Source organism: Triticum dicoccoides, chromosome 6A (genome assembly GCF_002162155.2).
Source record: "Triticum dicoccoides isolate Atlit2015 ecotype Zavitan chromosome 6A, WEW_v2.0, whole genome shotgun sequence".
NCBI lineage: Eukaryota > Viridiplantae > Streptophyta > Magnoliopsida > Poales > Poaceae > Triticum > Triticum dicoccoides.
Window position 1 is genome coordinate 30,299,536 of NC_041390.1, and position 13,855 is coordinate 30,313,390.

Genomic DNA, 13,855 nt, shown 5'->3' on the forward strand with positions numbered 1-13,855 from the left:
ATCTATTTTGCTACTTGGTGATACTTGTCTCGAGCAAACATTTATGTAGGGGTGAAAATCTTATCAAATTGGCGACGTGGGACTAAAAACATCCAGGTATAGTGGGTCAATCATACTTGACGCCTTAAGTGTCAAATTGACGGTGAAACACACAGGCGCATGTGTGTTTGGGCCGAACATTTACACTTTATTTTATATGTCCTTTTTCTTCAGTTTTTATTGGTTCTTTTGGGTTTTGTTCTTTTTTCTTTTTGCTTTCTTCTTTTTTTTGATTTTTGCAGAATTCTCTTTCCGTTTTATTCCTTTATTTTACTTTTAAACACATTTTATACATAAATATTATTTCAATAAACGGTGAATATTTTTTACATACACGACAAACTTTTACAATACGGTGAACATCTTCAAAATATAGAAAATATTTCTATTAATAAGCGACGAACTTATTTTTTAAAAATAAAGTCTTAAACTTGTTTAACAATAATTTTCAAGTTCTTTTTGTTTTTTTACAAAATTTCTGAAAACAAGAAAAATCATGCTTTGGGCAGCCAATATTTGACGCCACTCGCGGTGGTCGCCACCTCCCTCCAGCCCAGGCCCAGGTCGGCTGAAGAAAGAAGGCTCGGCCCTCTCAACGGCGGCCCAGGCTACACGTCTGCTCTCTTCCACACCGCCGGCGTCCCTTGCTCCTCCGTCCGCTTCTATCCTCCCTCCCGGCGACTTGCTCCGCCCGCTCCTATCCACCGTGCGGCGCTCGCATGGACGACGGGCCGCGCGGTGTCGTGCCCTGTCGCCTGACGACGGAGGCGGCACCGTCAGCTGCGTGCGGTGGGAGGTAGAGAAGAAATGCCCGCGCGCCGCTACCCTCTCACCATCGCCGCCGCCGTTGCCGCTAAATCCCACGCCACGCTGCTCAAGTCAGGCGTCACTTCCCCCACGCCCTGGAACCAGCTCCTCACCGCATACTCCCTCTCCCCGCTCGGCCTCGTCGCCGCGCGCCAGGTGTTCGACCAAATACCCCGCCCGGACGCCGCCTCCTGGAACTCCCTCCTCACCGCGCACGTCTCCGCCGGCGCGCATTCCGCCGCATACCGCATCTTCCAAGCCATGCACGAGCAGGGACTCGCCGCCAACACCTTCGCCCTCGGCCCCACTCTCCGCTCCGCTGCTGCCGTGGGCTGCCCTGCTCTCGGCGCCCAGCTGCACTCGCTCATCGTCAAAGCTATCCTGGCCGACAATGTCTTCGCTGCGACCGCATTGCTTCACATGTATGCCAAATGTGGCCGCAAGAGGGATGCTCGTCGGGTGTTCGATGGAATGCCGGAGCGGAACACTGTTTCTTGGAACGCCCTCGTTGCTGGTTATGTGGAGTCTGGGAAGGTTGCTCCAGCAGTTCGGCTGTTTGTTGAGATGGAGAGGGAGGGGTTGCTTCCTGATGAGGCAACATTCGCGGCGTTGCTCACAGCGGTCGATGACTCCAGTCATTTCTTGATGCATCAGCTGCATGGGAAGATTGTCAAATATGGATCGGCATTGGGTTTGATAGTGTTGAATGCAGCAATCACTGCCTACTCACAATGTGGGGCCCTGGCAAATTCTAGAAGGATCTTTGATGAAATTGGGAACAGAAGGGATTTGATCTCATGGAACGCAATGCTTGGAGCTTACGCTTCCCATGGGATGGAGCATGAGGCGATGGGATTCTTTGCTAACATGATGCGAGCGGGTGGAGTACAGCCTGACATGCATAGTTTCACAAGTATCATAAGTGCGTGCGCGGAGCATCGTGATCAGGGAGGGACAGTAATTCATGGTCTGGTGATCAAGAATGGCTTTGAAGGAGTTACGCATGTTTGCAATGCTCTAATTGCCATGTACACTAGATTTAGTGAGAACTGCATGATGGAAGATGCATATAAGTGCTTTGATTCCTTGCTGCTCAAGGACACCGTCTCCTGGAATTCTATGTTAACTGGGTATTCGCAGCACGGCTTGAGCGCTGATGCCTTGAGATTCTTCAGATGTGTGCAGTCAGAAAATATTAGAACTGACGAGTATGCATTCTCTGCTGCCCTGCGTTCATGCTCAGACCTTGCTTTACTTAGGCTAGGTAGACAAATACACGGTTTAGTCACCCATTCTGGTTTTGCCTCCAACAATTTTGTTTCCAGCTCGCTGATCTTCATGTATTCTAAGAGTGGTGTTCTTGATGATGCAATGAAGTCTTTTGAGGAGGCAGACAAGAGTAGCTCGGTGCCATGGAACTCTATGATGTTTGGTTATGCGCAGCATGGACAGGCCCAGGCCGTGCGCAGCCTCTTCAATCAGATGCTGGAGCTTAAGGTTCCTTTGGATCATATTACATTTGTTGGCCTGATTACTGCCTGCAGTCATGCTGGTCTTGTGGATGAAGGTTCAGAAATCCTCAATACGATGGAAAATAGGTATGGAATTCCTCTTCGGATGGAGCATTATGCATGCGGCATTGATCTGTATGGGAGGGCTGGGCAGCTTGACAAAGCAAGAGAGCTTATTGACTCTATGCCATTTGAACCAGACGCCATGGTGTGGATGACCCTATTAGGTGCTTGCAGAATCCATGGGGATATGGAACTAGCGAGTGATGTGGCCAGCCATCTATTGGAGGCAGAACCTAGACAGCACTCCACCTATGTTCTCCTCTCCAGCATGTATTCTGGTCTTGGGATGTGGAGTGATAGAGCAATCGTGCAGAAGGAAATGAAGAATAAAGGATTAAGCAAAGTCCCTGGTTGGAGCTGGATCGAGGTGAAGAATGAGGTGCACTCTTTCAATGCAGAGGATGGATCGCACCCAAGGATGGATGAAATATATGAGATGTTGAGTTTGTTGCTTCACAATTTTCCTGTGCAGCCTGTGCATCAAGAAACAACTGGAGCCATCGACTGCTGTGAGCAATTTGCCTCTTAATATTTTTATCATTATCATTTTACATTTATTTGCCGCAATTCTGCTCTTCGAGTTTATAACCGCCGTCAGTTTATTCACACACATGATATTTTGGTTGGCCACAGAACTATCAAATTATGGGCATTAACCAGCCAGCCCCTGTTGGAGATGATTGAGCACACTTCTCTTGTATATTCTGTGGATGCACATTCATCTGCTCTGATTGCTAGTGGCAGTGAAGACCGCTGTGTCAATATATGAAAGGTCATCTGTTTTGTGTGCTTTGGAAAATTCATGTTAAAATTCAGTTGTAATTTTTCATTGGATATGATTTGTTTATACTTATATCTTCTCTATTGAACAACTCTTGAAACCCCGGCCTTTCCATTGGTGGTACTATCCATTCTACAAATGGATTTTTCTAAATAAATGTCAATTGTAGTGAAGTCAATGTCTCCCTGCCAATGTTCCAGTCTATTCCAAACAAAAAAATAGTTCTAGTCTGTTATTGTACTTCCCCTAAAGCGGGGACTTCCTTTATAAGCAAATGATCCTACAGATCTCTGACCTTAAACATATTGAGTAGTTGCAAACTGGAAAGATCACTATGATACAAACCATGATAAGAAGTAAGAATGACCTGCTGATTGTATTCTAACATTTGGATTCCTGCTTCTCCATTGACTAGTTCATGACCATGAGCAGCTTCATTGGCTTTTCTCGGGAAGTGGGATGTTAATCAGTAAATGTTCCAGTTTATTAATTATGTCAAAGTTTGAGCTAGAATGTGCTTAATGCTCCAATGTAACTGCTTGGAGTGGAGAGAAGATATCATGTGTCTTTCTCTTGCACTGATATCTGACTATCCGCTAAAAAGTAAATAGGATGCAGTTGATGCTTTCCTGCAAAAGCAAAACCTGCCAACATAGAAGCCAGTGCATCTTCTGATAATCTGATGGAATCGTGAGGATATGGACAACCAGCCATAATAGGGATTAGCAGTGATGAGGAACTTGCGGCTTATACACAGATCTTATTTCTCAGTACACACTTAGCAGGTTGGTTTCTGTTGCTTCCTGATTTTTTTCATATTCCTGATTTCTGTAAATTTCTGACATCTTCTGCTTAAAGTGACCATTAAACAAGTAACAAGAAGTGCAGACAAGAATAGCAGAGTGAGAGAGACAATGCTAGCTGGAAGATCATTATGTAAACTAGAAACTTCATTCTAGGTATTACTGCTACCATGATGTGCTTCCAATCTTGTTTTTATCAATTGAAAACTTCAAATCTTATTATTCCCTCCATCTGCCAATATCACACTTCTTATTGGTTTGTTCTTTTGATTTGCCGCATTAATGTAAGTGAGAATCTTTAGCCGATTAGCTTGATTGGGTATATATATTAATTACATCAGTTTGAAAGAATGGTAATGTGCCAAGCAAAATATTGCATGTTAACTGAGACTGTATCTTCGCTCTCTACTGTATTTTGACCATAGAGGTCAGCAGCTGTACTGCGCATGGTAATGGAAAAAAAAAATCTTGATATGCTAAACCATGGCACATGATCGTTTATCTGATACGACTAAAATCTTGATTTGATCAGGTGGAAGGGAAGCCTCCCTCCTGCTGTTTGGAGCTTTTGAATGCAATTTTGCTGCCGCACCATGAAATGAAGTTCAATATTTTGACAGTTTTGGCAAAGAAAAGTTTATGTACTCTGTATTTAGCTGAGCTTGTGTACGCTGCATGCAGAGTATCTGTGACTGAAGAATTTGCAAACATGAATACATAATGGCAGGGAGTCCTCTGTGTCTATGACAGGTGTTTGGGGCAGTAATCTTTATTCAATACAAGGATGAATCCCACAATGCAAAAAAAAAAAAACAGAAATATGAATCACAAGTGGTATTCTTTCATGTAAAATAAACAAGAATAAACCAGCTCAAACTTCAGGCTAGTGAGGGCCATTTAACATTGTTGACTATTACTCCCTCCGTAAACTAATATAAGAGTGTTTAGAATACTAAAGTAGTGAGCTAAACACTCTTATATTAGTTTACAGAGGGAATATAAATCAATTGATAACGGCGAAATGACTGAGATCTGAAGTCAATTCTTCCAACGATACTCCAGCAGTAGAAAAACATAGTATTCATTTTCCTTTCTTTTGGTTGGTTGGTTGGTTGGAGACAAGAGAATCTAGGCTTGTTGATTTGCTTTGACTTGTGAAATCAACATTGCCGGCCCACTTTTAATAGGGTTCACAACTGGTTGGCACAATCACATCATTCACACTGATAATTCGTACGCAACTTCAGCTACTGCAACTTGGAACAAGTCAAGTCACCAAAAAATGGTCAGTCAACTGAAGACTACCAGCAATGCCATGCCAATTCAGTTGCCATTTCAGACAATGTCATCATGTCATGTCGTCGACGAACAGATTCTGCACACTGGATTCATTTGGCCAATTCTCCATACTGAATTTATATTATACCCATCAGAGATTCACAAACAAATGAAAATGCCAATTCATCCCCAGAATGTACTGACAACCATACGATTTACGTCGCAAAGCTCAGCTCCAAAAAATAAATCATGGTATCTACTGTACTGTCCAACAAAGTGCCAAGCTCATAGTGGCGCTGCGGCGCAAGAACACCGAAGAATTATTGCCTCTGCCATTTCTAGGTGTTCACAATATACAATTACATGATATCTCTGATTTTCTTTCTTGCTGTATTTTACACTCACCGTGATCCGACACAAGCTCAACACCAACATCAGACAAAAATTAATTTAATTAGGCCATGTATGTACAGGAAGAGAAAGAATGTCATCATCTGACAGCCGTTGGTTGGGGATCACCGTGCCTTCGTGGCGTGGCCATTGGTGGGCCTCGAGCCACGGCGCCCATCACCGTTGCCGCGTGGAGATGACCGCTGGTGCACTGCAGCAGAGCGGCCGTGGGCACGGTCCCTAGACGACGTCCCGCTCCCTCCTCTTGCCTCCCTTGTCCGGCTCTTCAGTGCCTCGATCTGCTCAAGCGTCTCGAGGACCTCCTTCATCGACGGCCTGCTCCTGGGCTCACCGGCAAGGCAGTTGAGTGTCAGCTGCGCCGCCTGGTGGGACTGTTTGGAGTTGTACTGGCCCTCAAACTGAGGGTCCATAAGGCGGGCGAGCTTTCTCCGGTCAGCCAAGTAGGGCTTCGCCCAGTCAACCAGGCTCTGTTGCCCATTGGGACGGTTGGGGTCCAGCGCTCGCTTGCCGGACAGCATCTCCAGCATCACAACTCCGAAACCGTAAACATCGCTCTTGACATACAAATGGCCTGGACATGGTTCAGAGCATGTGGTGAGAAAAGCAATCAACAGCTAAGAAAGCAACCATAGATAGCAACTTTAAATTCTGAAGTTTGTATGGATGACTGGATGAATGGAGCTACCGACAACTTGAGAAGGTATTTACTCAGGCATATGAATTCAGAATCTGATATGGGATGAAAACTAACTGGAAATAGTGAACGCATGGTATGAGCGAGTTTATGGTCTTTTCGTGGATGGTGGCAGCAGAGGAATGCCCACTTGACATAAAAGGTATTGGTAGCAGAGGGATTAATTTAATTTATAAAACTGTCCAGTTGATATGAGCAATTGTCATGGCTCATGAGTCATGAATCATTGACAAATCTATTTGGTGTACAACTCTAAATTTGGAAAGATCCAAGGTAGGAATTCATTGGCTATATGGGGATACTAAACCTATCTGCCATATGTTTATGTTTCAGTTTGTACAACTGGCTGCCACATCGATTGCAGGCAGTATTATTATCTGATCATATATATCTGTGGTTAGCAGGCATAAGGACACATACCGGTGGCCACGTATTCTGGAGCCGCATATCCGTAGGTGCCCATCACCCTGGTCGTGATATGAGAGTTGCTACCCGTTGGTCCAAGCTTAGCAAGCCCAAAGTCGGAGAGCTTCGCATTATAACTCTGCAAAAAAAAAATGCAGTCAGCATTTGACATTGATATATAGACAACAGGTAAAATGTACATTGCACAGTACTCCCTCCGTTCCAAATTACTTGTCGCAAGTATGGATGTATCTAGATGTATTTTAGTTCTAGATACATCCATTTCTGGGACGAGTAATTTGGAACGGAGGGAGTACTTCGTACAACACTTACTGCATCTAGAAGAATATTGGAAGCCTTGAAGTCCCTGTAGATAACTTGCTTCTCTGATGCATGCAAGAATGCAAGTCCTCGAGCAGCGCCAATGGCTATCTTCAGCCTCAGCTCCCATGACAGTGGAGCACATCCTTCTACAGAAATGCAATAGGTTCCCATATCAGTATTTTTAAGTAAACTGGTTGCTCAAGAATTGCAAACACTTTACATAATTGCAGAGAAGAAATAACACAGTGAGCTGGAGCAATGTCATGACCTATTTTGTAAGTAAAATGCCTAGAAGAAAGGATGAATTTTTTATATTTGCAGTAATAACTCACTTCTGAAAAGATGGTTTTCCAAGCTCCCTTTGGCCATGAACTCGTAGACAAGCAGCAGTTCCTTGTCTTCCCAGCAGTACCCCAACAGCTTGACGAGGTTTGGGTGCGAGAGCCTTCCCAGAAAGTTTATCTCTGACTGCAAATTGACAATCAGAAATGATCATCAGATACAGCAGCCGCGGCAACCTTTGGAAACAATGATTCTGTTAGACTAAACTGGGAGCACCGAGTCACGTCTGCCAGCCTAATAGCAGCATTTTATATGTACCAGAGCTGACCAAACAAAAATAGAAGCGACTACATTGTGATAAACATGTGGGTTATTGGGTGTTCCTGGTCAGCAGTTGTGAACGGCTTATCATACCACTTTCAAACAAAATGGCTCTGGTTAGCATTATTAGTCAAATGGCACTGCCCAGACAGCGCAGCTCCATTACGATATAATAGGCCTAGCAGCCAGGACATCAGAAGTTAAACAAAGCACACGGAACCATAACTGTAAGCATGTAACGACCAGGAGAATCTTTAAAATTGTTGTGATTTGTTTAGACCTGACCACTAATGGTGTCTGTGCAGGAAGTGGACTGTAAACTCAGCTAAAACTACAAAAGTAAACTCATAGCAGTTGTTCCACATGTGCCGAAGCTGAATCGAAGTTACCATCAAGAGCAAACAAGACGAAGTCAAACCCCCAAATTCCAATGCTCATACCACTCATCTAGTTGGAATCTCAAATTTCAAGATTTATTTACCTGCCATTCCTCATACCCCTGCATGCTCTCCGAGTTGAGCTTCTTGACGGCGACGACCATGCCGGTGCCGCTCTTGGTGGGGTTCATCGTCTTCTCGTCCACCCACCCCTTGTACACCCTCCCGAACCCTCCCTCCCCGAGGACGCTGTCGGGCCTGAAGTTCTTGGTGGCCGTCTTGAGCTCGAGGAAGGTGAAGGTGCGGAGGTTGGGCGCCTCCAGGATCTGGCCCTCGAGGAAGCCCGCCGCGGCCTCGTCGAAGCCCCCGCTGGTGCCGCCGCTGCCCGCGGAGGCCATGAAGGTGCTGCTGCCCCCCGAGGAGAGCTTCCCCGTGGTGCTGTTGCTGGTGGTGACGCTGCCGCTCGTCTTGTAGTTGGATGTTCCTGTTACACAATAAGCAACACGTTTTTAACATACTGAATTTGATTGTTGGAGAAATTTTACAGAGAACATGGAGAAGTTCCCCTTCCGAGCAAACAGTTTGGATTGCATCAGTAACATAGGTTGCTTCAGTTTACCCTGTATGATTCATGAAGCGGGGAAATCTACTCTCTCTTTTACTGACAAAATACTCCACTCGTAAATTAAAGTTTGGAAGACTAAAGCGTAGCGTGGGAATTGGAAAACTACGGTTGTAGCATGATATTGATTCAGTCAATTCCCATCCCTGATCTCTATCGACTGCTCCTACGAAGAACAGGGGAAATCTAAGAACAGCAAGAAATCAAACGGCCTGTCCTGATTCACTTCCACCAACCCTTGAACAACTCGACAGACGACTGGCCGACTGACGGACGGACATGAAAGAAACAGCGCAACCTTGAGCTCTTCAGGGAACCAAGAATCGGACTAAACCAAAACAGAGTCTTCGCCGAGACAAGAGCCGTCCGAGCAGGAACCAAGAAAACCCCCGCCGGGAGCTCGCGGGATCCAGGGATCGACAAGATCGTAAGAAGAAGAACGTCAGCAGAAAGAGAAAAGGGGGATCCCGAATCAGCTTCCTGGAGAAGCAGATTCGTCCTCACCTGGGCTGGACGGCCGGTAGTCCGCCGCCACATCGGCCTTCCCCGCGCCGCCGCAGATGTTCCCCATCTCACACCGCGCACCCTCCTCCCCCCCGCCGGAGCCGACCAGCAGAAACGACGCAAGAGGGTTGCTTGCGGAGGAGGAGACAAGGGGAACCGGGGAAGCGGAAGAGGAAAGAAGACGAGGAGTATGGAATGGAGGGGAGAGGGGAGGGGAAGTCAAGGGGGGGCCGTGATAAGTAAGCGGAGACTGGAGTGCTTGCGAGGGGGGACGGACGGACGAAGGAGAGGACGCTGCTGCAAACTGAAGCGAGAAAGTCTCCGGCTTTGTTTGTTCCTCCGTCTCCGTGTGGGCGTGGCCGGCCGGCCCCCGCCTCGCCTGCCCCGGGCCGCACTCCACCACCTCTCCCTTTCAGCTCAAACTCCCATTTCTTCATAGTATATTGCCCGGAAAGGCCAAGTCCTCTTTCAGTTGGTTTGACCAAGCAGAGCTATCCAGCTAGGGTTTCCCTCCGTTCCGAATTACTTGTCTTGGAACAAGTAATTCGGAACGGAGGGAGTACCACACAAGCGATGGATGGCTAATTAGTTTGGCTGTCCTTTCATGTCCTTTTCTTCATCTTGTTCCAAAAGCAGACGAGGAATATGAGACTTGACTGGTGCATGAGATCCTGGGAGGTTGACAATAGTGGCACCAGAGTTATCATTGATGGCGCCAGCTAGAATGTGTCAAAGCATGCTCTCTTAAGTGTCAAACTTAGCCACTGTGCTTTCAGCTGGTCTTTGATCTGGTTTAGACCCATCTAAAACCATGTTTATACGTGTAAACCAGAGAGGGCCACGACTTTAATTCTCCCAGATGTGTTCACATGATTCCATCTATATGCTAGCATATGAACTTGTGCGCGCTTACAGGAGCAACTACTTTTTTTTTCAAATGAGGATGACCTCCAGCCTCTGCATCGGGGCGATGCATGTAGCTGTTTTATTAATTATTCATCAAGATCTTATAAAGTAACACATCAATATGTCTGAAGCCACCATTTTGACGACTTCTCTCGCTACTCCTATCCACTTTGATAAAAGGGGTGCAGATTGTCGGAGTCGCGTACCCAGACTTCACACCAAATTAGGCACAACATCTAAAGCAGAAGGCTCCAACCAAGACAAATTGTCGGGTTTGGCCCACACACCGGTCCAATGCACTCTCAGCGAGCACCACGTGCGCGCGTTGTAGAGGCCATCGCCACCATCTTCCACCGATCCATCTTCAGAGCAGGTACTGACGCATCCACCTTGCCAGGACTGTCGTCGACGCCAACACGGCGCTAGACAACACCACCACCCTATGCACGTCCACCATCACGCATCCGTCGCAGACCTGCAGCTCCATGCCACCGAGACTCCACGTGGTCCATGCGTCACAGGTACTGCCGGTCCACCGCAGAAACCGTCCACTGGTCCCTCGAGTCTATGCACCCCTCCAAGAATGACGCCCTCAAAGGGAGGGGGTGACACAAGAGCGCCACCGTCATCCAATCGACTGATCTAGGGTTTCCCCCGGAGGTAGCAGATAGAGGTCTGGAGCTTCTCCATGGCATCCCTTCAACAAGGAAATGATACAAAAGAGTGCTGCCATCGCTGGCCTTGGCAATTAGCCGAGAGCAAGGTTTTCACCCGATCTGCTCGACGAACCTCCATCTAGCATCATGTCCCCAGGCTGCCATTGATCTGTGCCGCCAGGCAGCAAGCAGGCCGCACCTTGCAGATAAGATCTGACTGAAGGCTAGACCACACATGCCGCCGACCCATCCACCAGGCCCTCCATGCTGCCGCCGCTGATCCGAGGTCACATCACCCGCTAATCCAGCCGCAACCGCTTAATGCAGCCAACACCGTTGCCCGAGGCAGGGATGGCCACCGCGCCCTGCAGCCATCACCGCTTGATGCTATGGACACAGGGGCATCGTAGATTGCTAGCATATCCACCCGAGGCCATGTTCGGTCCTAACCGCTCAAATCGCTTGCCGGAGACAATGCTTTGTGTGGATCCATTCCTCCGGCGGTAAAGGTCGATGCAGAGGAAGAAGTTGACGAGGAAACATCAATGCCAGCAGCAAGTCCATGGACTCGTCGAACCTGAAAAGACCAGCGCTAAATCCGTCACCCTCTTCCTTCCTGCCACCATGGTGGTCAATGATCATCGCATCCATAGCCCCAACGAGCTCATCAAATGTCAAACTTAACTATTGTGCTTTCTTATGGTCTTTGGCCTGGTTTTAGACCAATCTAAAACCATGTTTACGTGTTAACCAGAGGACCATTTCTTGTTTCTCCCAGATATGTTCACATACACATATATACATATATGTGCTATAAAACAAACTGCTAGATGTAGTTGTGGATTTGTGCTTACATGAGCAGCAACTTTTGACTTAACTAATTAATTAAGTATCCTTGTTTGGTCTAACCTGAGAGCTGGTTGAAATAGTCAGATACACTAATTCAATCCATACCATGGGGTATATATGCGAGATTACGAGAGGACATCACCATGCATATACACGTCTCTCGCCTCAAACATTTTGATTATATATATACATGAAACCCATTAGTTTGTACTGTCTTTATCAGTACATTTGAACTAACAAAAACACAGACGCACACGGCGCACACTTACACACTTTGGTCAGATAGATGGCCAGCTCCTCAACATTACGACCTTTTATGCAAGACAAACCCCAAGGTGCCAAAAGTCATGATCCATCCACATGACCATGCCGTTGAACGAATATGAGTGCATTCTTTTCTCAGGTTTACTGGTTCAAATCTCATACGCACACAAGAGTCAAAGCTAATATAGCCTCCGTGGATCAAGCTGCACCTTACTGTGACCATGATCGATCGGCCAACTCGGTCGTACGAACAATTCCGATCATTTCTGCCTTGGCTTAATTATTAAAATCTTGAGAATGAACTGCATCCCTTTGACAATAATTGCATCATGCAGACGCCGTATCTTTGTAGGGCAAGGCCATGCAAAATCTACAAGTGGACAATCATCGGTTGACAAAGTGCCCAACCGATATGAGTATGAGCACTAAAAACAAGCTAAAGTTAGCAGCACGCACGCATGCGTGCATTATGAATTGAGCACATGTTAAGTGGGGAAACGCGATGGCCTACCAGATTAAGGGATGCTGCTAGCCATTTATTTATCCATGTAGGGCGAGTGTGAGTTGACTAGACCCTGAAAACACTGAAAACAACGAGCTCCAGCGACAATCCGCTGATCGCACGGCGCATTACGGATAAATGCCAACTTTCCCCTTTTCTTTGTCTTTCGCCCTTTTCGCACTTTCGCTATTGCGAGTGTGGCCAACAATCAATTAACCAGTGCTTGCTCGTGGCAAGAAATGATGGTTAGTTTGTGAAGAAAGTCAGAAAAGCGACCATGCATGCGCACTCTCAAATCAAAGGAGAAGTGTGCCTTTTTATCTTCTGAGTTTTCTTGGTTGCTTCCTCAGGGACTGTCTGGAATCACGACTCTTCTCTCCTTTTGCAAGGCTGGAAACGATGCCAATTGGGCTAAACAGGTGACGTTCATGCGACCGGGTGTGATGTCTGCTGCTCGCTTTGTCCAACGAAGACCAGAATGAGTATGAGATTGATAGTAAATTATCAGGCGGCCGGCAAACTTGCAAGACTGGCTATGGTTAAGATACATACCTGAAGAATGAATACAGGTGAGAAGGAAGGATTCAGAGAGCAGGAGACGAAATTGCAGGAAATTTACTTAACTAGGGGAGGAGAGCGACGTACCAACAAGAGCAGTTAATTATTCAGTGTAAGTGTATTTCGTTGACCATCATGATCATATTGAGTATGTCGAGCCAAGCCCGAATGGTTGTTTGGATAGCTTACCAGGCTTGTCGCCTAGTAACGTAATGTACGAGTCGGAACAATATACATCGCACCAATTTTATGTTGTCATGTACTACTGGCAAATGTAATGCATATACTCCCTCCGTTCGGAATTACTTGTTATAAAAATGGATGTATCTACAAGTAAAATACATTTAGATACATTCATTTCTTGGACGAGTAATTCCGAAGGGAGGGAGTACTATGTAGAAGTTTGTTTTTGTTTTCTTTGGCTAAGGATATATTTAATGCTCCCTTGTCGTGTTTATAGTTTAAATTTGAGCTAAAATTACGACAAGAATTAGTGGAATTGAGGGAGTAGCTCTTCACTCATCAGCATCTACCCATCTGAAAGAAAAGCCTAGACCAAGATTTGCCACCCCCTCCCTTCCCGCCACTGCGACCGCCAATGATCTTCATATCCGTACCCCGAACGAGCTCATCAAGTGTTAGGCTTAGCTACTGTGCTTTCGTCTGGTCTTTGGTCTGGGTTTAGACCAATGTAAAACCACGTGTTAACCAGAGGCCCATGTCTTGTTTCTCCCAGATATGTTCACACATATATGTGCTATAGAAGAAGCTAGCTAGATGTAGCTGTGGATTTGTGCTTACATGAGCAGCATCTTTTGACTTTACTAATTAATTAAGCATCCTTGTTTGCGGGGAATCGAATTGTCCTTCATGGGTGTAACCTGAGAGCTGGTTGAAA

The 13,855-nt window shown here is 46.2% G+C and overlaps 2 protein-coding genes across 3 annotated transcripts; one reads left to right on the forward strand and one right to left on the reverse strand.

Annotated features, from left to right (window-relative positions):
* Positions 1-624: 624 nt before the first annotated feature.
* Positions 625-4,722, forward strand: LOC119314265 (putative pentatricopeptide repeat-containing protein At3g25970). Of its 2 annotated transcripts, XM_037589009.1 has the most exons (4): positions 625-2,929; positions 3,054-3,986; positions 4,060-4,160; positions 4,537-4,722. In XM_037589009.1, coding segments are annotated over exons 1-2 (2,085 nt in total). In that variant the 5' UTR covers positions 625-846; the 3' UTR covers positions 3,056-3,986; positions 4,060-4,160; positions 4,537-4,722. The 2 variants fall into 2 exon arrangements, with proteins under 2 accessions (XP_037444906.1, XP_037444905.1); XM_037589008.1 differs by having other exon boundaries at positions 625-3,986.
* Positions 4,723-5,590: 868 nt separating this feature from the next.
* LOC119314266 (probable serine/threonine-protein kinase PIX13) lies at positions 5,591-9,601 on the reverse strand. Its single transcript, XM_037589010.1, has 6 exons — positions 9,223-9,601; positions 8,201-8,580; positions 7,449-7,584; positions 7,126-7,262; positions 6,808-6,931; positions 5,591-6,264 (listed from the first exon to the last, which is right to left on the reverse strand). The coding sequence occupies exons 1-6, from the start codon at positions 9,287-9,289 to the stop codon at positions 5,798-5,800; spliced, it is 1,311 nt and encodes a 436-aa protein (XP_037444907.1). The 5' UTR covers positions 9,290-9,601; the 3' UTR covers positions 5,591-5,797.
* Positions 9,602-13,855: the final 4,254 nt, after the last annotated feature.